Raw genomic sequence first — 27699 nt, 5'->3', positions numbered from 1 at the left:
ACAATAGTGTAAATATTTAGTTACAAACAGCCTGATTCATCAAGCCGAAATCGGCTCGCAAAGGGCCAGATTCTGAGAATCTGGCCCTTTGCGAGCTCTATTTTTGCATTTGGGATTCATCATCCCAAATGCAAAAATCGGTAATAGCGATGTCGCAATTTTGCGAGGAATTATATTTAAGGAATCTCTATTTGAGATTCCTTAAATGCAATTCATCATTCATTAAACAATTGCGAATTCGCAATTTCGGCCCGCTATTTACCGCAAGGTCAAACCTCGTGGTAAATAGCGAAAACTTAGAAAAATGCTTTTAAAAGCATTTTTCTAAGTTGCATGTTGTGCACACACATGTCCTTTGGACATGTGTGTGCGCAACACCTGTTTCAATTTGCATTTAAGGGGTGCTACAGGGTGTCCTTTGGACACCCCTGGCACCCTTTAAATCGCTATCTTATTTGCGATTAGCTAATTGCTAATCGCAAATAAGGAATACTCCCCATTCATTCCTAAGGGCCTTTTGGCCCATAGGAATGAATGGGGAGTTATTCCTTATTTTTTAATCGCAAATAAGGATTGTGTAGGAATCGCAAATCTTTTTGGAATTCCTACATGAATCCCGTTTTACGAGTCTGGAATAGCGATTCCTTATGAATCGCTATTTCAGACTCGCAAAATGTCCCAATGATGAATCAGGCTGTAAGTTATCAGCGCATCACAGACCAATCAAGAGGGAACATGCACATCAAACATCAAATGAGAATGGGCAAGGTATGTGTACATTACAGCAGTAAGAAGCAGAATTTAGATGTGATATCTGCATCTGTATATCTGAGGAATAAATCTGAAGCTGGATGATTACTCTCTTTAAGGCATTCCACACTGCAGAATTTGCCATATTTTATCATGGTGTTGTCCTACTTGGAATGCGTGGCTTCAGCAAAAAAAAGGGGATGGATGGAATGCTTGAATTATTTTCAGCCACTGTCAGTCGCTATGCCCACATTCCAGGCCATCATTGTTCATCCACCATGCTACTCTAGACAAAGGCCTGCCTTACGCAAATGAGTACTGGCCATGCTCTTCATGAAAACAGTCTGCCCGGAACGGCTAGGCGAGGATCTCGAGAATAGTCAGATTTGTAAGTGGATGATTCGGTTCACCTTTTCAGTTGCTTGGAATTTTTCGTTTGGTTTATGCATGACCTGTGAAATGTTTTTGCCAACTGAAGACTGAATTCAATGGGAATTTTACATTTTTCAGTTGTACATCACTAGAGGGACTGATAAAGTGTCTGAGCATCATATAGGTATGTCCAATGTTAGCATTCCCCCAGTTACTCTCTATGAATGTGTGCAGTTATAATATCTCGTTTACCTTCTATGGCCTCTGTAGTTACCAGATCTTTTTTTTGTTTTTCCTTTCAGTGGATTGCTGGGACGGCCCTGATGGAAAACCAATAATTTACCATGGATGGACGCGGACAACAAAAATTAAATTTGATGACGTAGTCCAAGCAATAAAAGAAAATGCATTTGTCACATCCGAGTAAGTATTCATTATCTTCCAAGCATGGGCAATGGGACATGTGTTGGACCACAAAGCAAGCTTTGCCATTTGTCAAATAGCTTTCATTAGTGATTCCGTCCCAGTCCTCCTCATAGTAGAGGCTAGTCCAGAGTTTTCCCACCATGAATGATCCTAGACCTTTCCTTTCTATCTCCTGGACAGAAGTTCATAATTAACTACTCATTGAAAATGATGTACATTAGCAAACACTTATTAACAAGGTGGCAGTAGGAGATAGTCAGAAGAAGCAGGTGTAATCTCTGGTTTTTCTTGGTCTCTTAATGCTTCCGCTGCTACCCCTCAGCACATGGGTCATAAAGGTAGCAGCAGAGAATACTAAAAGTGGTCCTACAGGACTGTTTCCGCTCCTTCGCCTTACTGTACTGTGCGACCGCATTAGCAAATAGAAAGCCATAAAGGGCATAGGTTGGGAGAGGGAAAAACATGAGATGTCATCATCATGATCTTAGGGTGCATGGTGTTTTTCCCGCTTCTCTTGGCATTTTTCTTCCTTTGTTCCTGCTGCCACACCTAGAGAAACTCTCTCAGTCTTCACTGGAACACGAGTAAGATTGAAGTTCTTTCTTCCTTAACTTCCCCATCTTTTGCCTGTGCTTCTCCTTACATTTCTTCTTCCTGTTTCATTCCTTTCTCTTCAACTGCCTGTAGCTTTGGTGTCATCTTGCACTGCTCTGTTTCTTTCCCTTCTCACTACATGCATGTAGCAGCAGTCATAGATTTGAATTTTATAATAGTTTTAAAACCTATCCCTTACATTTATTTCCTCCTGATAAAATTCTCATTCCCACTCTAGTCCTTTTCTGTCTCGATTACTAATTCTCTCTTTTCTTGAGCCTTCCTTCTTCCTCAGTCTCACCTCTTCACTCTGTTTACAATTCTTTAGTCAAGGTGATCCCTCATCTTCAATTAGCGGATGTACGGCATTACAACGCGGGTTTTTACACCGCGTGCCGTTACAACGCTGTTTTTACAACGCAAGTCGTTACAACGACTTGCGCTGTAAGGGCTGGATAGTGGAATAGTTTAATTTTCTATTCCAACTCCAGCCCACGTTACAGTAGGGAAGGTGTTGGAATAGAAAATTAACTATTCCCTATCCAATAGCGCCCTCCAGCGCAAGTCGTCGTAACGACTTGCGTTGTAAAGGCAGCGTCGTAATAGCAGCGCGGGGTAATGCCTGCGTTGTTAAGGATGTTTCCCTCAATTAGCTGCTATCATCTGCCCTGCTCCCTGTTCGTTACGATGAGCACCCTCTCAACTTGCCTTAAATGTGACGTTCTTTCTACTGTGTACATTGTATATATTTTTAGCTCCTTCCTATCTATCTTCACTTGCATCTATTAAAGTACGCTCCCAGACTCCTTGCTGTCCTGCCCAATTTCTCCTTTCTGCTCATCACTCCTGCCGCTAAACTACAGTCCTAGGTTCAATTACTTTTCCATTCCTTCTCTCTGTTATCCACTACACTCTAGCACTCTCTTCTCTTTTCTCTCGGGTCTGTTCTCTCTTTTTTTCTTTATTCAGAGTACTACTACAACTGCTGTGAAGTTATACTGCATCAGGTTTGCAGAGTTCCCAGGGTCTTTTAAGTAGAGACTACAGACCTCTTATGGAATGAGGGATAACTCTAAGATATTAGTGTTATTGCACCGAATTAAGCAGGTTACCCTGCAGTTCCAGCCATTTTTTGCTTCTACACATTCCTTCATGTTTGACCTAGAACACTTGTCCCCTGTATTACTGCATGCCTCTAAATACCAATTTGTGTAGAAACAGGAAGTCCTGCTTGCTCCCACTTTGTGATAAAGAGGCCCATTGTAATGTGGGCCTTTAGGGACAACTAGCTCTCTTCCATTTACTTCCAGTTAAACTTGTGTTGTTAAGACAATTTTTGTATTCCCAATGATTGTTTTATATGTCTTGTTTGTAGTGTGTGTGCAGTGCTTTGGCAAAAAGCTTCATAAATTAAATAAATGGAATGAAGTGAAGTGAGGTATGCAGCCCACACACTAGGTCATAGCTCACTAAAATAGAAAAGGCCCAATTTGAGTGATGGGTGCAGTTCCCACTGTCATAATGGGGAATGTGAATAGATATCAGCTGAGCTTGAGTGAGGTTCATAAACAACTAGCAGAAATGGAGCCTGGGTGATACTTATAACAAACAATGAGAACAGAGGCAAGCTCTGATTGTGTGAGGAAGGCTGCCTCCATGTTAATGAAAAACCTGTGGCTATTTCCCTGCTGTTAATATAGGTGCAAGAGGAACTTAAGACTTCTTGCGCCGTAACTGGGCCACCCCAACCAATTCACTGAGAGAGGTGGGCTTACTGCTCCCTGAGGTACTTTGGGCTAACTTTAGCATAACCTTGCCAAATTTCTCTGAGGTGCAAGTGGAATACAGGATTCTAAAAGCTCAATTTCCAGAAGAGTTCAATGGCTTAAGGACCATGCAGAGGTAGATATAAAACAGTGTTAGCATATGGGGCCTCATTACGATGTCAGACGGGTTTGCGTCCACCAGACATCATATTAGTCTGGAACATCCCGAACTCAGGTCAGCGGTTCCGTCTGCAGGAATATGATGCGACAGCACATAGGGCGGTCGCAAACGTGCATTTCACATTGGAAGCTTGTTCAATGGGTGGAAAAGGCCTGCAGCACAAGCTTCCATTGTAAAATGCATGTTTTGAAACATCCCTGCACTGTGTGACAAGCACCTCATGATGCCTGTCACATGGTGCAAGCAGGGGCGTAGCTAGAGCTTGTGGCGCCCGGGGCTATCCCTCAGATTGCCGCCCCTTGGGGGGGGGGCGAGGGGAGTGGAGTGGGTGCTGGGGAAAAAGGACGGGGAGCACTTGAAAGATGTCCGAGAGACACGTAGTATTGCTGCTAATAGTTACCTCGATCATGCAAGTTACATGCACATACATGACACGGTCAAAGGCTACAAAGTTGAATACACCGGTGACTGGCAGTACAAAAGGCACACTAGGCAGAACAGCCAGGGCGAGTAACCAAAAAATACCACGCAGCAAAATTGAAAAAGGCCAGGGGAATAAAAGCACACAGGTAAAGATGGTCAAGATATGCAAACCAACAGGCCCGCCCCAGCAAACATTATGTTACAAAACAGGAAGGCCAACCTCCCCATCCTTAAGCATGACAAAGAAGCAAAACATTAGCACCAGGTAATCCGATTCGATCATTGAAACAAACATTTGATTACTTCATCGACGCACTGGAAGAAATGACCCAAAGATAATTACATATCTATAATACCTAGCAGGAGATGGGGTCAAAGGGGCATTCAAGAAGTTCCCAAAAGAGGAAGTAGCCACATACCAGATGGCAAATGACAAAAAGTTCGATCTGACAACCAATTTGCACTATGAAAGGTACACTTATAGCAAAGCAAGCAAGACAACAGCCAGCCCAGGACAAATGATGCATGAATTCGCAAAGAGGATGGAAACCCTTAAAGACCCACAGTGACCATCTGCAGTGTCACTGTGTCTATCTGTGGTTGTGTGGTATTAATCTACGGAGTCATGATGTCCTTGTGTGCAGAATCATGGCATCCATTCTTGTAGGCTAGGAGAGATTAAGTGATTTGCCCAGAATTGCAGGATATTCAACTAATGCCAAGACACGCACGTGGTTCCCAAAATTCTAAATCCGCAGCTCTGGCCATTAAGCTACATCTCCTCCCAATGTATAAGGCTGTTAATCTTACCTTGTTTTCCCATTACTTGGATGTGTGTGACACTGTGGCATCTAGTGTCAACTGATCTGCCCATTTCAAGTCTGTTCACGACTCCCACACACCAGCGGCATAAAGCAAAATGACCCCCGCCCCCACCCTACAAAGTGAATTCCGAGTGAGGCTGGGGCGGGGCCCACAACGGTCGGAGCTACTGAGTAGGCTCGAAGCGGGACGTCACTAACGGGCCGCGTTGCACTGCAGCCTGCACTCGCAGCCTGCACTCCTAACATGCGGTAACTGCAGCAGGCAGGCACAGCCGCACAGTGCAAACGCGGGACTTTCAATTAAATTAAGTCCCGCGTTTGTGTGCACTGTGCATGCAGCGGCAGCCTGCAGTTACCAAAGCTGAAGCAGGTCACCCTGGTCTGGTCATGTCAAAGAACTTCTAGGCCATGTGGGCCTCCAGACAGTGCCGGCCCGCACGGCCGCCTAAAAAATGGTGCCGCCTGGGGCGGACCGCCCCCCCCTAGCTACGCGGCTGGGTGCAAAGATGTTTAGAGGCCCAAAAGGTGCCCCCCCAGACCCATTGCAGAGGGGCAAGCGGAAGGGGCCCTGCTAGGGGCCTCCAAAGTCATGTTCCGACTGTCTTTCCATGTCGGAAGTGCCTGCACCACGGTGCAGGGATGTTTAGGGGAGCCCAAAGTTTCTACCCAGTCCCCATTGCGAAGGGCCAAGGGGGAAGGGGGCCCTGCTAGGGGCCTCCAAAGTCATTTTCCGACAGCCAGAGATTGGTATTTAGAAAGCCTAAAGACGTCATATAAAGTTAGGCATACTAGCCACCAATCTGCTCGTTTAGTACAAGCATCACAGTGCTTGCTGGTCCGCCTGATCTAGACTTTTCTATACTCATGGTGATCTGACAGTGCCTGTGGTAGGAGTGGCTGGGGGTGGAAAAGAGGCCAACAGTCTCTTTCCCCCAACCCCATGAACAATACTGGAGGCATACAAGGTGGCAAATTTGGAATTCCGCTCCTCAGACGAGTGAATTTTTGCTGTGAAGTAGCTCTCCCTGCCATTTCATGAAGGAAAGATCGATGGCCCAATCCTTTTCAGGCAACGCAGTGAGAATCTGGAACTCACTCCCACCTCAGCTCCGGACTACCTCCTCCCCTCAGGCCTTCAAACGGGACCTTACAGTTCTCCTCCTCCAAAGGCACCTCCAAGTCTAACTCACACCCTTGCCTTCGTCTGAAGGAAGACCTCCCATTACTGGAAAGTCTATTGGCCAGGTTTATGGTACTTCCTCCCCAGGGTGTTCTGGTAGTTTAAATGTTTAGTAATCTCCAAATACCTGTGTATGGTACCCTTTTGGAACTTGCACAAGTCACTTTTGTTTGTAACACACTGTTTGCTACCTCGCACGTTTTGTTTGTTTTAGAGACTTGCACAAGTGCCACCTTTGCCTACGTAACGTTTGTTATTGTGCTGGAGTGTCTGTCTTCTATTGCAGTATTATACCTCTACTTGTATTTTGTACGTTTTTGTAACCTGCACCCTTATCACTTTCTTCTCCTATAATGCACCGATTGCTACCTCATGTATTTTGGTTGCTCACTAGTGTCACTTTTGATCCATGTAACTTATTGTTTGCTTTTGTATTTTGTTCCTGTATATCATTATTGGTCCTTCTGTGAAGCGCTCTGACACCTTCGGGTAAAGTCCGCGCTATATAAAATTGCATAAATAAAATAAAATAATAAAATAAATAAATTGTGAAAGTTCCTGCAGTTGAACTGCTGCTGCTCCTGAGGAAAGCCCGGCCTGAAAGATGTAAATCGCATAAATTGTCTTAACAATGCAAGCAGCAGAGAATACAGAATATCAGCCGTAAATAAACCTGTGCTTGTCGCATATGGACAAGTTAGTGGTAGCATGTGCTCAGTATCTTAAATTGTTTGTCAACAATTAATGCATTTGACAATAGATTGGGTGAAGTCTAAGTGCATAATTTGCTGTCCTTATTAGCTCTGTTGTTTATTTCATTTTGTAAAGTGCCTCATGTTAGCTAAGTGCCCTTGAAGTGCTTAATAGAAATGAAACATGATGGTGGGAATTACTCTGGAAAAAGAAAATACTGTAACAAACAGGCCTCTAAACAACAAATGCATTGATTGCTTTGAATTATGGAATTATTTAAATTATTTAAAATATCCCAGAACTGTTGAAAACATGAGGGCGACTATAATGCGCTGTGTTTTTCATCTTGGTAGGGTTGACTCCATGCCAGATCCTCACACTGAAACAAACTGAAATTGGATCAACTCGCTTTACAAGAACTGGTCATTCATTCATTCATTCATTTATTCATTCACCCATTTGTGGCAACAATGCAAAGCCTCAGGCCACCCACTCCACTTTTATTTCTCTCTCTTGTTCACTTTCATATCTGGAACTGCTCACCTCAACCCCCTCCGCAAAGCTCACTTGCCGTAACCACTCTGGACCCACCCAGCACACCAAAGCAAACCTGATAAACTGTAGGTCTTCCATTTCCTATACCATATTTACATCCAATGTAATTCAGGACTGTGATGCAGTTGCACCCACCGAATCCTGGTCTAAACACATCCTCACTACTATTTGCTGTTATCATTGCAACTTTTTTCTCCTTGATAAAGCCCATAAATTGCATTGGTATTGCCCTCATACACACAGAGGCCGATTGCCTCATTAAACCCATCCTTTCTCCAGTGCCACACAGTGGAGATTAACATTATACCAAAGCCTCTTGAGGTTTAAGATCAATAGACTGCCCACTTTGTGTAAAAATATCTTACCTAAGAACTTGCTTGATTAAAGCATACATTAACTTATCATGTGAGGAGAATTTTCTGGGAGAATTCAACATCCAGTATGGACAAAGGATTTAGATAACCACGCAAGTCTCTTGACATCCTAACAATCTGACTAACATATCCCAACCCAGGCTTGACTTTTACAAGGAAAGACCATTTAAAGGTCTCTGTACCCCTGTAAATGTACTGTTTAGACAATTTTGCTCATTCACTTAAAATTCTTTACCCCAGCACACCCCGACATACTAAAGCCAAGGCCGTAATGGTGAACTCAAGACACTTTGAACACAAAGGCAATAGGGTGTAGACGTTTCTATCTAAGTGGCAGATTTATCAGTGGAGAAGAATGCTGACCCCTCCAAACTATTCGGGTCCAATTCACAAAGGGCCTCCGCACTCGTAATGGAGGGCCTGCACTCGCGGCGGAGGCCCCGCAGTCGTGACAGGGGACCTGCAGACATGGCAGGGGTTCTGCACTCATGGAGAGACCTCCATACTGCAGTTACCCATTGCAGAGGTCCTGCCACAAGTGTGGGCCCCTGCCATGACTGTGGGCCCCCCCACCAACACTGCGAGCCCTCCGCTGCAAGAGCCGAGGCTGTTTGTGAATCCGCCCTTGTAAGTCTGATAATAATGAGATTTTTATTGTCATGAACAAACTAGCTCTCACTACCTCCAAACTGAAAATGTCAGTCTGGTACAAAAAGTATGTTAATAAGATGCAAAAAAAATATGAGCATTTATTCCACCCACATCAAACTAAAAAACGCTAGGAGACCTTAAACTGAATAGCACACTTCTTCTCCTTCCTGAAATCAATAATTATATGACTTTCTCAAATATACCTTAAAAATTCTACCGCCTCCTTTGATCTCTTCCTTTCATGATCAAACCATATGGCACAACTCTTCGATTTTAATAAATAATAAGCCTTTCTTCTGGAAGTCATGGAGAAATCGTGGTCTTATATGGGTACGTCAATTATTCCATCAATCATGTATTCTCCCATTCTCAGTTGTTGCAGAATCCTTCCGTCTCCCTTCTTCCTTTCGCACCAATTATCTTCGATTAACACAAGCACTTCAATCTGCATTTGATTTGCATGTCCGGTTATCTTCTACATCACCTCAGGAGTCTCCTAGCATATCTCAACTACGAACTTTACTTACTAAAGGATCCAGGGCGTCAAAAATATATTCTTTCTTACACGCTCCAATATCACCACGCACCAAGACAAAGGTAGAAAAGGCATGGGAAGTTGACATGGGCCTTTCATGGCCTATAGATCTTTGGGATAGACTATGGGTTAAATTACGAAAATCATCTGGGGCTGCAAATACTATTCAAACTCTATTTTTCATCTATAATCGACTCCTACTTTCCCCATTAACACTTAGTAAAAGATATCCTGCCCTATCTCACGCTTGTTGGTCCTGCTCAACTCCTCAGGCGGATCTACTACCCATGCTTTTTAATTGCAATCTGGTTCACCGATTTTGGGTTCAGGTTTGGTCTCAAATTAACAAAATCTTTTCCACTACACACCGTTTCATATATCCCATATTTTTTTAGGTAGTATTTCAGCTATCTGGAATCCTTACAATCTCGATATAAAAATAATTGACTTACTTCTTGCAGTAGCTTTTCAGCAGGCTACCAAAGCTTGGAAAGACTCCACTAAACTTTCTTATCAGGCTTGGTGGTATGCTGTGTGCTATAATCATAGATTAGATACAACATATGTTTATCCACCTGTTTTAGCCCCAAAACGAAAGCAGTTATGGAACCCGGTTACTTCATTTTTTGATTCTTGTGCCCTTCGTTCTCTGCCTGAATCTCCCTTTCAACAAGAAGTTGCTAAACCTCCTTGAGTTCCTCTTTTTGTATTATCTTTTTTTCTTTTTCATAATATTCACAAAATTGCTATGTTGTTTCTTATTATCAAAGTATTGTATTACTCTTTATCTCCTAGCTGGTATTTTTCTTTTTTCTTTTTGTACTTATCTCATATGAACTGTTTTTTCTTATCTATTTTTGATTTTTGATTCTCGTTCTCATGTGTTTCATTTATTCTTTCTGTATCAAGTTCATGCTTTCGTGTATTTAAATTGTGTATATGACTTTTTCAAAACTTTCAATAAAGCTTATTTTGAACTGAAAAAATAATTATATGACTGCCAAATCGCTCCAGGGAACCTATCAGATCATACAGAAGCAGTCTACAGAGTCTACCCCACCTTCTCCTAGCAGGTCTGAAAGCAACAAACTAGGATTCCACTTCTCCAACAAAGTCATAACAATCAGGGAGAAAACATCCAAACACAGACCTCTATCAGCCACAGAACAGATACATTTCACCATTGAAGTACCTTCATCCCCATTATTACTGAAACAATGAAGACAACCAAGGTAAACACTAAACCATCTAACTCTTCCTCACACCCCATCTCACCTTCTTTAGACAAGGAAAACTGTAATGTCCTCTCACTGTCCCGGGGCTCATGTGGCTAACACATGCCAGAGAAGTATCAGTTTCCCTGTGTCCTCTACACTACTCCCTGCCCCTCTGCCCCTATTAATTTAGCAAAGGAGTAGAAGGTCCAGCAGCAGCAGCTTCCATGTGACCTCTAACGGTATAGGTCACCCTTGAAACCTCCAAGGGGCTTGAGGAAGCTACTGAAGTAAGAGGAGTCATATGATTCAAGAATGCCTCCAAAATTCTGATTTTGGCACCAAACTCTTCAAACTCCAGAAAGTTACTGACTTTTTACTTTACAATTTTGTGTGGAACTTAAGCTTGTATGCAAATGGGCGTCTGCACTTGTAAGTATTGTATTCAATACATTTTACACAAAGAAACGTTTTATTTTTGCAATAGTTCATTTCATTTGAAATATATAGATAAATGCAGGCAGGTCAACTCTTTCCCTCATCTCACTCTCCATCGGTGAAGCCAATGCCAGCTCGTTAGTATTGTTAACATTGAAAGAGCTTTAAAAAGACCTTCTGTATTTTCTGGTTAGGCTCAGTCAATGGGCCTCTGAAATGTGCATTTAGTTCATGTGAAGAAATAGGCTGGTGGTGGTGTCTGAAGTTGATTAGAGCTGAGCTATTATTTGGTGCATACATCATGGCCCTTATCGAGATACTCCATAATGTATCAATATTTGAACCTTCAGGTACCCAGTGATCCTCTCAATTGAACAGCACTGCTCAGTCGACCAGCAACGTCACATGGCCCGTGTGTTCAGGGAGGTTTTGGGAGACATGCTGCTGACCAAACCTATTGAGGCCAGCGCTGACCAGCTTCCATCACCAACGCAGCTCAAGGGAAAGATCCTTATAAAGGTAGGTGCACCATCAGGCCAAAATTTTATACAAACTCTAAACTCAATCATTAACATGATTTCCTCCCCAAGTGGGTTATTCTAGTACAAATCTAGTAATATTTTTCCATATGTTAAATAGCTCTTCCCTCCAGAGCATTGCAAGTTTACGAAAGACTGCGGTAAAGACCCTTTTTTACTAAAATAAACGCCAAATAGTACAGCATTTCTTCTATTTTTGTTTCATTCAAAATATTAAATAGAAGAAAAGTGTAGTAACAGCTGATATAACAAGTCTAACATGTCAGTAAACTCCTACATTTTGATCCTAAAATATTAACAAAACATACATTGACTTAAATGTTAGAAAAAAGGCATTTATAATTGTGTGTATTCATATCTAGAATATTATACATACTGAATTGTCTCTAGACACTTGACCAATAGGTACTAAATATTATATTACCAAACTCAATTGTTTTCATTTTAAGGATCACAGAAGGAGGCGGGCTAACAGCCCCTGTTGTCCAGTTTACAGATTACCAGCTAAAAAGTCTTTGGGCAGGATCATATTCCGCTCACTAATTCTGCTCAATTACTGACACGCTTGTGTTTGGTGTTTATTTTCAGGCAGTAGGTTATATGACACATAATATAATTTGATAAGACACAAACATGTTTTGAGTGATTAGCACTACTACAAGAAATTAATGTATCATGAGTAATGGTGATAATGTTTACTTTATGTGGCAGCACAAAAAATTGGGATTAAAAGGCGATGTGGATGTCAACACTGAAGGTAAAGGAGAGACGAAGCAACAAGGAGAGCTGTACATGTGGGATCCCATTGACCAGGTACTGTTTCCAACAACCTATTAAATAAGATAATGTCTACTTTGTCACCATGAGCCAGACACTACTTCCTGAGACTGCATACATGAGGCACTGTTTTCTATGATACCATACACTTGGATCTTCTTCCTGGAATTCAATAGATTAAATAGCACTATGGGGAACTCAGACCAGGGACTGAATCCAGGGAAACTGTGCAGTAGACACTGTCTTCAAGTGCATTTTCGATAATGGACTATTTGCCTATTTAAAACAGACTAGACATTGGTTTGGGACACTTTGAACTAAGTCCCTTTTTCTGCCATGTAATAGACTGACTACATCCTGATAGACTAATCACTGGATGCTGCTTACTGTAACATTATAAACCAGATACTACTTCCTGGCAACATTATAAACCAGATACTACTTCCTGGCATACCGGTAAATGCATTGTGACACGCCACAGGCCATGAACTGCTTCCTTAGACACCATAGACAACAAACTAAACTAGGCACTTCTTTTAGTAACCCCCCAAAACAGGCACTTCATCTTAGACCACCAATGAGTGGATGTTGCTTGCTAGTACATTAATGACCAGGTATTGCATCTGGGGACACTACTAATCAATGGCTTGTGCCTGAGTTTTGATAGACTGGACACTAATACCTGGGGCCACTACTGGAACATCATAGACTAAGTGTCAAATCCTTGACCACCACACAGTAGGCTCTGTAACAACATAACTGTTATATAAGTGCTTTGATACATTCTGAGTGGATTGTGAGGCAGTGCTTGTTGGTAGACATGAAGGTGGGTATATTTGAGGCATGATTGAATTTATATAGTTCTTGACCAAAAGGAACCATTTCTTTTAACTGTATGGTTATTGGGAGCTCTATCCCCTTGGTTTACAGAGCCCCCTCTCCTTGACTTCAAGGCTACACTGATCAAGTACTGCTTTTTGAGACCTCACCAACTGAGAAGTTAATGTCTGGTTGCAGGCCAGTTTATCTAGCACAGTCTTCTGAAAACACATCCAATAGGTAGTTCTGCTTGAGATATACATCCCAGCAACTTCTCCCTAATACAGAATAAACTAGATACTCTTGTCAAGGCATACCCTACACCAGATATTACTTACAGCCGAACAAAAGATTCGCCACTGCTCCTTGAACACCAAAAACCTGGTGGTCTTTTATATAACAGTGTTGCCAGTCCACAGACCCAACACATTTATCAGACAACTGTGTGTAATAAATATCAGATAAGGATGGGAATACAGCGACATTTACCTTAGCCTATTTTTGTTGGGAGAGACAGATGGTGGCGGGGAGAAAATCAATTTTAAAGGCATTAAAAAGACTTAACAACAAGGTGTAAAAGATATGAGGATTAAGATGTAAGCAACATAGTGTAACAGTGGATAATGAGGCAGAAGGACGGGGGACAGGTTTGAAATGGGACATTATGAGGCTCAAAAATGTTTGTGAAGGTGTTTACCGAATAGTCTGTCTCCATCCACGTCTGTCACAAGCACTAATTGTAGAATGTCTTATTTAAGTGCATCCTTGCCATGTGGAATACATTTATAAAAGTGTGAAAAGCAGCCATAAGGGTACCAGTTTGTGCATTTTGCCAAATTCTAACAGTGAATTCTGAATGTTACTGGGCAGTGTCTGACTTCTTGATAATCATCTGGTCCTGTGTACTTTCTTACATTTCAGAGATGGTCTCGGAATTATTGTGCCATCGCGGATGGGAAGCTATCCTTTGGTGATGAGATAGAACAGAACAACAACGATGTTAAGGTAGGCCCTGCATGTTTAAACTATATTGTAGGTCTTTTTTTCTTTCTTATTTTCTCCGTCGGGTGATCTTTAGAGTATTGAATGTCTTGATGTATGGCAGATGGTGGGTACTGGTCATCCCGAAGTCTAGTGCAAAGAAGAAATTGTATGGGAAGTAAGAAGGACTAGTGAGCTTATCTCTCAAGGATCTTTGAGAAACATTGTTGTATGAAGGTGTGCAATTATTCCAGCAGGGCACTGTAAAACCTGTTTTGCTATGCTGTGGTGCACATGATTTCCTACCAAAATTTCGAGGTTTTACTATTGACCTGTTAAAATATTGTGGCAAAAAAATCGACCACCATAATACGTCACAATGTGTTTGTGTGTATGTCTTGAAACTACATCTATGTAACTTGAAGATATATAACTTCCTCCAACATGAGATGAGCACAGAACACATGTAACCTCCTCCAACATGATACGGACACAGACACCGATGTTTGTTGCTCTTAATGTTGTGTATTGCAGTTTAGTCAACATATATATATTACCTACATTTGCCAGTAGATTGTTATCATTAGGACCATGTTTCCATAGAATTTTTTTTTTGCTGATATCATTGGTCTCGTGAGACGAATCTTCATGTAATTGTTTACAAAATGTGCACTGGTGATTCTTGTTTTGGGCGATCCGTCAAGCGGACCAAAGAAAAAAAGTGTTTTTCCACTTTTAATTCTAATAAACTACTGGACAGAATTACACCAGATCTGGCCGATAGGTAGTTCTTGGTCCAGAAAGATTCCATTTTGTTATTTGGTGTAAATCCATTCAGTAGTTGGGAGTTATAAAAAAAAATATATATAGGGGCCCAGATTCTCTGAGGAGCCAACAGTCTTGTGGTAAATCTGAGTGGTTGACAACACTTTAACCAGGAAGTGTTGGCAGCCATTTTGGGACTCTGCTTCAGCCGAGTCAAACAAAAAACGTTACAAATAAGAAAAGGGGGCAGGGTAGGAATACCCTGACCCCTTAATTGTGGTCCTTGAGTTGCCCCGGGACCCCAAAAGGCAAACAATCATTTTTTAAAGATTTTCTGCTGAGAGTTGCGATGAATCGATGGCTCCTGCAAAAAAAGCTTCTGTTCTGTGGTCCGCTGGAGGAGTCTGCCAGTCCAGATATAATTGTAGACACATGACTGACAGTCTGCTATTGCCTCTGCCAGGTTTTGCTGTGAACTCCGTCACACATGGTGGAAAATCCACTGCTCATTTGAGGGTCATCTGCCACTACATCTGGCACAGTTAACTTCATTAAAGCCCACCATTGAAATCGTGGCATACGTCAATGGAAGTGTGATTGTGGTATCCTGATGTACTGATGACAAAATCATAGCATGCTAGAGAGACAAAATATTTTGTCACTGGTAATGTATTTCTACTTTGAGGGTACATTTCACCAGAAGTGATGGGCACTTTTGGATTATTCACCAGCGTTTTTCACCCCAAAGTTGCTCCTTCTGTGGTAGACTTAGATGATTTAGTGGAGAAACCACTGCCACCCTAGGAGCACATTGTAGATATATTGTAGATTTCCACAGCTGACTTGGCGGTAGTGATAATTCACCCACATTGGTGCAAGGAAGTCTGCCTGCTAAACTCTAGATTGGGTCATTTGTCCTTCAATTAAATGTTGCGATGCATGTGAATATTAGGCCCCCGCTGCCACTCTAAGTGTGCTTGAACACATCTCTTCTTCAGTTACATTTCTGAAACCTGTGTGCTGGTATGGCAACTCATTGGTTGAAGAGCTAGTAAGAGTGCTGCTTTAAAGTTGGTATTGTCTCTCAGGATCAGGTAACCACAGACCTGCATCTCAGCGAGAAGTGGTTCCATGGGAAGATGAAGGATGGGCGAAAGACAGCAGAGAAGCTGCTCCAAGAATATTGTGCAGAAATGGGAGGCAAGGATGGCACCTTCCTGGTGCGGGAAAGTGGAGCCTTTCCCAACGACTACACCCTCTCCTTTTGGTAAGAGTTATTTCTGTGTAATACATTGTGTTTTAGAGATAATCAAGGGTGAGACTTTTCTGTAAGCAAAACTCACAGGTATAATAAGTTAATAGGACAAATGGCCTCCTGACCTAAGGAATTTTATATTACCTATTAACAATATGCATCAGGTCACAATGACATCACTATTGACAGCAAAGGTGCTTCAGAGGCATGAACATGAAACAGATCACACAGGGAAGCACACAGTCCTATGATTTTATTAATTTGAGTGCTCATTACCAGATGCTGCACATGTGCAACACATATAGTGCAGCAAATATTGTCAAATTGTGTATCGACTGATGAAACTTGTTCAAGTTTCAGTCACTCTTAGTCCCCTCCACTGAGATAGCTCAAGGTTTGGAAACTCCACCTTTCCCCATGCAAAAGTCCTCAGAGTTGAGGCACTTCTCATGAGGGTTGTCCATGTTTAAGCACTACACTTTTAAGAGAATGTAATGCTCAGTGCCTCATCTAGGGTCTTAGAGTAGACTTTCAATTCAATAAAGTCTTTATTTCGATTATTCATCATAAAAGACAAAATCATCCAAAATTAAAAAAGAAGAACTATATCATCACATAACAATTATCATTAAAAAGCATCCTTCGGCTGAGAAATGCATTAATCACAATTCATCATAAATTAATAAATAAATATATGTCCATTTTAGAACAAGATCTTAAAAAAGAAAAAAAGAAAATAAATGAATTCAACCTAGCAATCAGCAATTAACATAACAGATATGCTAAAAACCATGATACCTTCATTTGCATAAAAACCTTAATTCATTAAAAAATCAATTCCATACAAAATAAGGTCCCTCTTTATACTATGCTCTACTCAGCACCCCATTTTTTGTTTTGAATGGCCCATGCCCAGCTCAAAAACTTTGCCATACCAATCACTATAAGGGCCGTGGTATCTGACCCCAGGATCCTCATGGCTTCCTTCGCTGATCTTATATTCATGGCCTTACAAACCGGTTTAAGCCATTTTGTCCTGGGCAGTTGGTAACCAGGACAAACAAATAACATATGGTGTATGTTCTCACAGTGAACCTGGCAAAAAGTACACTTATCGCACATTGATGAGTTCCATCTGCTTGTAAAGGATCTTACTAGCAGGGAGACTATTCTGAATTGATGATAAAGTTTCCGGTCGGTAGGCCTGGAAATAAGATCCCAATAAGCTTCCAATCTGGCCTCATCCTTTATATCTAGGAATTCCCTGGACAGTGACTGCCTAGTGTGGGAAGAATATCTCTTATTTTTGACCATTTCCCAGTAGGCTGCACTGTATATCTTCTTAGGGGGAAATTCCATGGCGTCAGGGTTTTCCCTTAAATTGCTCATCCCCATTTCGGACATCATAGACCTAATATTATTCAACAAGGGGATTGCATGTAGTCGACCCAGACTCCTCACTTCTAGTAAGGCCGTGGCATACAAGGAGAGTTTTGGAGTGATCCAGAGTCGCCTCCAAAATGCCAATGGTCTATATTGCGCTACGTCCTCGATATTATGGCAGCCCAGGTCTAAATAGAGAGGTAATAAGGGGGGAGGGTTGCTGGAGGCCAACTATTGATCTCACAAACTTATTTTGTGCTATTGGAAGGGGGGATAGGTTATCAAAGCCCCACAATTCGGCGCCATATAATATAGCTATGTGTGGTATGTTTAAACGGGTAAACCCTTAAAAACTACTACCCAGACCTGGGTCAAAGAGTCAGTACGTTTAGAGGAATGGTCGAGGTAGTCCCTCTTATATTCAATTTACATTATTGATTCACCAAAGAAAGGTTATTTCTGGATTTATCCATTCATCATATTTAATTTACCAAATATTGAAAAAATGTTACACAGTGCTCTGGAAAATCAGAGCATCCATATTCATCCATATATCACCATTGCGTGATTTAACGCGAAAATTATACAGTCAATACTTTAGTCATTCAAAGCATTAATACAAATCTACTTTCAATACATTTCGATATTCACAGTGCTCTCAGTGAAAAGAGGAAATAGGAAAGTATCTGTAGGGAATGGGGGTGATTGGATAAGTGGGGGACTGGGTAAAGGTGGTGTGACATGAACACGGTCTCATTATATTTACAGCTGGACCTTTACAGCCTAAAAATGGTCAAGAGTTCCCTATAATCATATCCCATAGGTCACAACAAATCAATTTCTTCTTTTCCTATGGTATGAGGGTGTAAGGTAGTCTACGTTTCGACCCCGATAGATGTAGGGTTATTTGTTCCTCATTGTGGGGTCTTCATCAGGACAAAAGGTTGGTGAGGAGCACCTATCAAATAAAATGAATTACGTTCACTGTGTGGGATTATCATATGGTGAATCATCAAGTTGGTATATGATGAATGGATAAATCCAAAAATAACCTTTCTTTGGTGAATCATTAATGTAAATTGAATATAAGAGGGACCTCCTGTAAACATACTGATATAATATAGCTGGGCTGATTTTAGAGGTATATATTTGCATTACGGGGGCGACAGGCTTAGTTTGGGAGAGGCTATGCTCCTTAATCAGGGAGCCTGCTAACTGCGCATGCTTTAGTGCCAACATATCAACTTGGGGCTTCCAGATTAGCTTACTACTTAATGTGATATCCAAATAGGTAAACACATCAGTCTGATCCAAAGGAACATCATTCATGAATACTCTCACTTTGATGGACTTAGATTTGTGGAGCACCATGAACTTTGTTTTCCCCACATTTACCATTAGCTCATGTTCACGGCAAAACACCTCAAAACGAGACAGGGCAGCCTGCAACCCTGTCTCGTCTTGGATATTATCAGGGTGTGTTAGTATAATATATATATATTTCACCCTGTCATAACACTAATGTGATGCTGTATGTATATATTTTGCTTCCCTTATCATGCAGATTGAGTACAGCTATATGCTTTAGATGGAGTGGTAATAGGGAGTAGATATCCTTGGTCCTGATTAAAAGCCTTGGGATGGTGCTTAACACATGTAGACCCTTAGAAACTCAGGAACATTATTCCCTTGAGTCTCATTGTTTCCCCCATTTTTAACAATACCGACTGGAGGTCCGAATAAATAATATTTTACCTACTGGGCTGGTATTTATAAATTTGCACACAAAAAAAACCCACCCCTATTTTTTACATCTTGTATTCATATTCATCTATTGAATTTACACCTATAAATGCTCCCCCATATCCCGTAGTTTGCAGCATGCCCCATTCCTAAGTGGAACGGGATAGACCTAATGATGAAGCATGCCACCAAAAATTAAACCCTGGTGGGTGAGGGTTATCTAAAGAAAACATTCTGTTTTCCAACTAGAAGTGGAGGTCTAGTCCATAATTGATGGACTGACTCTTTTTGGTTCTTTGATAATATTGACAGGGGACAAGTCACTCAGTTTCTTCCCTCTGGCTCCCACCTTGTCATTTTTGTTTTTAAATGGCCTAAGTACAATGAAACATGGTGCAGCGATGGTTAGGGGGCACCATGGGTGCCCTCCAGAACCCATAACAGGCGACCAGGGGAGAAAGTGACCCTGCTGGGGCCCCCAAAATCAGTTTCCGCCTGCCTTTTCATGCGAGTGAATAGCAATGAAAGGGCAGCCGGAAAGAGAGATTGTATTTTCTACGGCGGTGCCTAAGCAGGGTCTGGCCGTATTTTAGGGATTGCTGACCCTCCAATTCACAGCGGATGGTCCATCCGCCAGCTGCATTGTAATGCAGCAGGTGGGCTGCAGGGGCAGATGTAGGCGGGTCTGACACCGACGAACCATTGATGTTGGACCCACCAACATTGTAATAAGACCCTAAGTTGTTGAAATGGCTTAATTTATTCACTGACAATATTCACACCATGTGGTACTGGATGCTAGTTTATCGCTGAATTGATAAGTGCTTCCCATAAATCCTTGACCCACTTTTCCTCTTTTCCTCTCATCCAGGCGCTCCAACAGAGTGCAGCACTGCCGGATCCGTTCAGATATGGATGGAGATAAAGTGAAGTACTACTTGACAGACAACCTCCTGTTCGACAGTGTATATGACCTCATCAATCACTACAGGGAATTGCCCTTCCGATGCGCAGAGTTTGAGCTGCGCCTCACCGACGCTGTGCCCAATCTGAACCCTCATGAGTCCAAATGGTAATCTCCAGCTAAAGGAATTTGATTTCATGGTGTTTTGATATTTCATTGGTCTTGGTCTTTACACAGCCCCCTGACTTTAGAAATTAATGCTGTTTTACAAATCAGCCATGTTTTATTTGTTGCCTTGGAATGACAAAATGTGAGAATTTTTGTTTTATTTTATTTTTTGTTGCAAGCAATGGAAAAAGTAAAATAGGACAAGTGATTGCTTTCCAAGATGTTTCTGTAAGAAGCTTATTTTTTTGCTTTTTTTCTCAATAACATATTGGCATTTCCTGAATTAAGATTCTGCCATATTGTCATTGCATGCCCTTTAGTGTTGGACTAGGATAAGAGCATCCCAAGGAATGTTTTCCCTGCAGATTGCCACTTCAAATGTATGTGTGTTATCACTGCACAAACCCATATCTTTTGTTTCGTGTCTGCCTCCCAAATCCCAGAGTCAGCCTGAAGATCGCTCATCTGTTTCACCTCAGACAGATGTAAGGTCCTCCCCTAAGTATCATGGACCCCTCACCTATATCTCTCAGTGATTCACCTGTCAAACTTTATTTTGTCCCTGGCGGTCAGGCCCTGCTCCATAGCAGTTTTGGAAGGGTAGAGGTGCATATGTATATTCATATTTTGTTTAAGATAATGCATTATACATCACTAGAAAATGTAAGGCCAAAGAGCTGTGTATTGTGAGTAGGTGCTACCCTTTTTTCTGATATATCTTCTCAATATGTTGCCAGGGTACGTTGGACGCTTCGTCATGTCCATCTTATAGAGTACTTTACGCCAACCAATTGACCCATGTGTTTTTTAATAATGAGTTTCCTACATACACACCCTTTTTGAGGCAACTTTTCACTAGGGCATTACATGTACTTTTGAAGTGTAACTAAACGTTTTAAAAAAAACTTAGCGAGCTTTAAAAAAATAAAGTGAGTGAGTTAGAGTATTGCAAACACTGCGTCACACATTTCTAGAAGCGGGTGAAATTGCTGATTTGAACAAAACTGTTTTTAATTGATTTTAGATTTGTTGCACTGAAGTTAGCAAACAAGCAAAGGTGAGCTGGTGTACTTCCGCATGTAAGATCGGGTCACTGACTGAACACCATCTTTGTTAGCGGTCTAGTCAACCGATAGAGGAGGTAACCCCTCACTATTGAAGACCGATGCAAGCGCGGATGTGCTAGTATTGCGAGCACTGCATCACACAGATAGCCGGAAGCGGATGAAATTGCTGATTTGCACAAAACTGTTTTTAATTGATTTTACAATTGTTGCACTGAAGTTAGCAAACAAGTAAAGTTGATCTGGTGTACTTCCGCATGTGAGAGCAGGTCACCGACTGTATGCCATTTTAGTTAGCGGTCTAGTCGACCGATAGAGGAGGTAACCTCTCCCTATTTATGACTGATGCAAGCGCGAAGCGCTAGGTATTGCAAGCACTACGCCACACACATTGTTGGAAGCGAGTGAAATTACTGATTTGCACAAAACAGTTCTTAATTGATTTTACAATTGTTGCACTGAAGTTAGCAAACAAGCAAAGCTGATCTGGTGTACTTCCGCACGTAAGAGCGGGTCACCGACTGTATGCCATTTTAGTTAGCGGTCTAGTCGACTGATAGAGGAGGTAACCCCTCCCTATTTATGACCGATGCAAGTGCGGAAGTGCTAGGTATTGCAAGCACTGCGCCACACACATTGCTGGAAGCGGGTGAAATTACTGATTTGCACAAAACAGTTCTTTATTGATTTTACAATTGTTGCACTGAAGTTAGCAAACAAGCAAAGGTGAGCTGGTGTACTTCTGCATGTAAGAGCGGGTCACCGACTGAACGTTATCTTTCTTAACGGTTTAGTCAACTGATAAAGAAGGTAACTCCTCACTATTTAAGACAGATGCAAGCGCGAACACGCAACAGACACGCACAGAAGGTGTGACGCACCTAAGGCAAGCCCATCTGCGTCCGTCCATTCACCGGTCGAGCACAGCGCCAGCCATGCTGCCGGTTTGAAGGAAACCACTAATGGTTGAAGCCGCCGCCGATAGATGAGGGAACAACTCCTGGCACTGGGTAAGCCAGGGGGGGGTGGTGAAACCAACCTCTCAGTGCCTGTTAACCCAAGAATAGTACCTAAGGTAACAGGGGGGAATAACAACCTAAGATGTGGTCTGCTTAATGTCAGATCCCTCGTGAAGCATCACCTGGAGATTCACCTCCTACTGGAAACACATGACATGGATGGCATGTTTCTGACTGAAACATAGACACGCCTAGATTTAGAAGTCTAATTCGGCCTGGCCTGACCTCCAGGGTATAGGGCTTTTCACAAGCCCAAGGATAACAGAAGAGGAGGAGGAGTAGGAGTGATTTAAAAGGACAAATGGGACTTTACCCCGATTGATATCAATGAAGTAGCAAACATAGAACGTCTGGGGTTCTCATTAAAGGACCCTAGGGACCCAATACTCTCAGGTATTTTGTGTTATAGGCCCCCCGGCCCAGTTAACCCCCAACAACAGGCACTGATCAACCATTTTAGTAATATGTCACTCACTCATGCCAGATTCATAATCTTGGGGGACTTTAACTTGTGGTCTAATGGAGACCCGGGTCCGGCACTAAAAGACTTCCTTCATTCCTGTGAGAATATAGATCTACAACAAATGGTGTCAGAACCGACGCATTAGGATCGGCACATATTATATTATCTAATATTCTCAGCCAAAAATACTACTGCAATAGAAAACTTTCAACCCCTATGCTGGACAGATCATTATTTAATACAAATTCTCTGTATCAAACCCTAGATTGATCCAGCACATAGCCAATGTGGCGACTAACTGCCTTGGCAGAGAATGGAATAAACTTTTAAGAATTTCGAGGGCAAACCCTGTTTTCCACAGGGATTGATCATTCGATTTAAATAAATCAGTGGATTATATTTACATAGAATTTCACAAACAGATTAGAAATATTTTGGATCGTACTCTCCCAATAAAAGAAATAAAAACTACAAGTAGAAAGGTCAGCATCCTGGTATAAAGTAGAGCTAAAAACTCTAAAAACAGGCTGCAAACAGGCAGAAAGAAAATGGCGGAAATGCTAGGCGGAGGAGGATAAAATAGCCCTGAAAGTAGCCATGAGTAATTATAAAATTGAGCTCTCTAAGGCAATAGCTGAATACTATGCCAGTGCTATTCCGAATTTATCTAACAGCGCCAGAGGCATATTTAAAATAATGAATGACATATCTAAACCAGATTGCCTCACAAACAAGGTTATCGCCACTCAAGGTCTTTGTGATAGTCTGGCTGTATTCTTCAAGGACAAATTCAGCAAAATCATTGATGGTCTGTAAATTAGCCCCTCAAATCACTCAGTAGGGCATGATCAGACTAGCTTGGGTAAGATGCGATCATTGGTTCAGAGAAGGTATAAGGTGGACAAAGATGAGATATAGACCCTCAAACAGTTTGAGACTCTTTCAGAGGCTGATTTCAACAAGTTAGCATTGAATGTGTCCTCGGGGTCCCCGCTGGATCCTTTACCTCACCGAGTGTGAAAAGAACTGAAGGGAGAGCTCTTCCCACCACTGTGTAGGATTAGTTGCCAACCCCTCTCTTTGGAAACAGGCCATAATTACGCCACTTCTGAAGAAACCTATCTTAGACCTCGGACCCCCCAATACCTACAGACCTATATCCCTTCAACCTTACCCAGTGAAAATTATCGAACGATTTGTCAGCAAAACACTCTCTCACTTTCTCGAAACTAACCACAAATTGGAAGATGAGCAATTTGACTTTCGACCAGGGCATGGAACCGCAACTGCCCTACTAACAGTCAGAATGCGAGCTGACAAAGGTCAATCAGTCATACTGATCCTGTTGGACATGTCTGCTGCATTCGATACTGTTAACCACAGAGCTCTAATGAACAGGCTGGCCGCAAACGGAGTGGGCGGTATGGTAGCAAAGTGGCTCCAGTCCTATTGAACTGACAGACAACAGGCAGTAGCCTTACCCTCCTTCCAATCTTGATTTTGAAACATTAGGGCTAAACAATCAGTCCCATACTTTTTAATATCCGTATGAGCCCGCTGTTTTCAATCATCAAGTCATACAAAGTTAACTTAGTGAATTATGCGGACGCTACACAACTTATTCTATCGCTGGGGGGGACATCAATCATTGTCACTTGATGGCTTTCACGAGTGTATGTAAAAAACTGAATGATGGCTCAAAGTGCACTCCCTGCAGCTTAACGGTGAGAAAACCGAGATCCGAAAATCTCCACCCCTTTCCCGGATGATTTTTGGCCCCCAATACCAGCAGAGACAGTCCGCAATCTGGGTGTAGTCTTTGATAACAAACTCAGCCTTGAATCCCAAGTGAACAACGTTGCGAGAACCTGCTATTCTCTCATTAGAGCATTACAAAAGATTCTTCCAATGCTCTCTGTATATGCTAGAGCCCTAGTGTTAAGAAGTGTTATCCTAAGCCGATTAGACTACTGTAATGCTCTACTATTAGGTGCTCCTAACTTACTAATTAAGAGACTCCAAAGAGTACAAATAATCGCTGCCAAGCTGGCCTTGAATAGCCCACACAGGTCATCGGCTTCCATGTCATTAAGGGAGCTTCATTGGCTCCCTCCGATGCAGAGGATACAATTAAAATCACTCTGTAACCTGTTTAAAGCACTACATGGTGCCGGACCTGTCCTTCTACAAAACACATTTAAATGTTATGCCCTACGAGAAACCTACAATCTTCATCGGCCAATCCTGTGAGCAGATCCAGCACTAAAACAAAGAGATTTGGAGGGAGGGCTTTTAGTATGAAGTAGCCCAGCTCTGGAATAAGTTCTGTTAACTCTGAAACATTCTGAAGGTCTATTACAGTTCAGAAAGAGACTTAAAACATGGGTCTTTCCTAAGGAGTAAAACAGGTCCCCTGTCCTAACCCAGCAAGTGCTACTCGCTTAGGATTGTGTTGTAGCAGTAACCAGGTAATACAGCACCAGGATACCTGTGGGGTGACAGTGCACTTTATAAGTAGTGTTAACATAACAGTTCCAGATGATGCAATAGGGAAAGATGCTGTGTACTTTGTAACTGAAATACGAAAGGCTTCTAGGAATGTGTAAATGCTTGGCCTTCTATTGTAACTCAGGTAATTCCTTGCCACATCTGACCATCTTGACCTAATATGTTTCCTTACCTATCACAAAGCCTACCCCACTAATTCTCCCTGGGTGTTTATTGCAGCTGGTACTACAGTAACCTCTCAACTGGTGAAGCGGAGGACATGCTCTCGAGAATTCCGCGTGATGGCGCATTTCTAATCCGCAAGAGGGATGAGCCAAATTCCTACGCTATCACCTTCAGGTATGTAGAAGGTATTGGTTTCTGCTTTCCAGGGTATAACTGTGATAGTATTGGTGTGAAATGTACTAGTTACTAAGTTTTTTTCTTCAGAGTTTGTGAATTTATCCAAATGAGCTGTACAGAAAGAAATCTTGCAATAGCATTTTTCATCCACTCTGGTTTATGTGACCTTTAAGAAAATGTTACATTTGTGACTGTTTGGTTGCATGTCAAACTATCTATATCAAAAATATCAAACTTCACAAATATATCACTATATCAACAAGGTAAGCATATATGGGGAATTTTAAATGTACTAATCAAACTCGACATTTCAGCCACAATATTGTGATTAAACACAGTTTGTTCTCTTTAGGACCGAGTTAGCCATGTGTCGTATTTTCATTTAGTTTTTTGCCTTACCTCCACCATAATCGTTCATCAATTTGTTATCAAATGCATTCCTGATTCACCAACAAAAATGCTCTGTTTGCGGGTTAGGCTTAATACGATTGTCGATGAAGAACTCAGTGGTGAAAATACGCAGGGCTAAGCCTATAATTACAATTAGCCATTTCTGTCTTATTTCAAAATTGCATTTAGAATTTGGACCCATGTTTTAGGTTAAAAACGGTTAAAATACTGTATCCATCAGTTATTACCACACAGCAACTGGGCAGAAAAAATCTGTAGGAGAACTCTCACGTATCTCTAGGATGTGAAAGATATTAGTAGATCATTTCAAAGTATTACCACTGTTTGTCCCAGTAATTCTTGAGATATTTTCTTAATGGCGCAGAGCCCTGAACATTGCATCCACCCCATACCATTAACTTTTTGTTTTAAATGTTGGGGACACCTTGAGTCAGAACAAATACAGTTTACAAACCTTTTAAATGTAGTATGGCCTAGGGTCACAGATGTACCGCTCCCACAGTGACCATTTCCTGCTGTGGACATATCCCCTTCTCACGTCTTTTTCAATCTTTGTCTAATTCTAGGTTTGCTTGGATATATGCTGTCATTACCTAGCGTTATTGAAGGCTGTAGTTTCCTGTTACTGTTCTACACTTGCACATGTACAACCCCTGCCACTTAGCACAAGGTTTATGACTGATTGTTGACAAGGTAGGACCAACCCCTCCAGACACCCACACTACCCCCCTAGTTGTGAAACAGCAGGTCAAAATTCAGTTCTTTTGGTAATGGATAACTAATTACCTTTGGATGCTGTCCTAAAGTCCCTGGCATTTGGGAGGAATGCCATTGACTTTTCTACTACATTACCACAGACACAATTTTTAAAGAAGATCAACAAGCCCTCACCCTGGTCCCTTTGCAAGAGTCCTGATTCCACTACTGGCACATGTTGATATAACAGAAAAAGGAAAGTCTGCCAATGTTACTTCTAAGCGTCATGCTAAATGAGACTCATCCCAGCCTCCATGAGGAATAGAAAGATGTTGGCTTTCCTTCAGTGATGCACACATTCTTGCTTTCACTAAAGAGAGGGCTATAATCTACATGAAATAGAAGTTGTCACAACCAGATTACATTGCCCCTTATATGAACCAATCGAGCAAGTACGCAGAAAGGACAGAGCCCATAATACATTATAAAATCCCTTTCAGCTGTATTTACTTCCCACCACTCTACATTGAGCAATACATGAGGAAAAGTCTGTATCTACTGGCAATTCTGAATGTTTATTCTAGCAGCAAAAAAATAAAAATGGCCCAGAAGTAAAAATTATCATTTGAATAGCTGGTTGTAATATCACATCATTTCCTGCTGATTATAGGAAGTGTTTGTTATTGTGCAACACATAAAAGATGTCCAGTAACTCAATTACCAATCTTGCAATCACGTAAGACAAAAAGATCATAAAACCTCAAAATCATAATTCCCAGACAGAAATGTAGAGATTTCATTTACCACTTTTATCCCCAGCCAGATTTCTTTTTAAACTAAAGCTACTTGATATTGAAATTGAGAAATGTGCTCAGAGATTATCAAA

The 27699-nt window shown here is 41.7% G+C and overlaps 1 protein-coding gene across 2 annotated transcripts in view; it reads left to right on the top strand.

Moving 5' to 3' along the window:
• PLCG2 (phospholipase C gamma 2) overlaps positions 1-27699 on the top strand; it is a 448457-nt gene that overhangs the window by 283313 nt on the left and 137445 nt on the right. For both annotated transcript variants that reach the window (XM_086945888.1, XM_086945889.1), the window contains 7 exons: positions 1425-1545; positions 11327-11495; positions 12227-12328; positions 14033-14116; positions 15946-16124; positions 20110-20310; positions 25584-25703. In XM_086945888.1, the coding sequence (XP_086802014.1) occupies positions 1425-1545; positions 11327-11495; positions 12227-12328; positions 14033-14116; positions 15946-16124; positions 20110-20310; positions 25584-25703 (976 nt within the window). The remainder of the gene's footprint in view (positions 1-1424; positions 1546-11326; positions 11496-12226; positions 12329-14032; positions 14117-15945; positions 16125-20109; positions 20311-25583; positions 25704-27699) is intronic.

This window comes from Lissotriton vulgaris, chromosome 12, assembly GCF_964263255.1.
Source record: "Lissotriton vulgaris chromosome 12, aLisVul1.2, whole genome shotgun sequence".
NCBI classification, from domain to species: Eukaryota; Metazoa; Chordata; class Amphibia; order Caudata; family Salamandridae; genus Lissotriton; species Lissotriton vulgaris.
The sequence above is the reverse complement of the archived record's forward strand: the minus strand, read 5'-3'. Positions and strand labels throughout refer to the sequence as shown.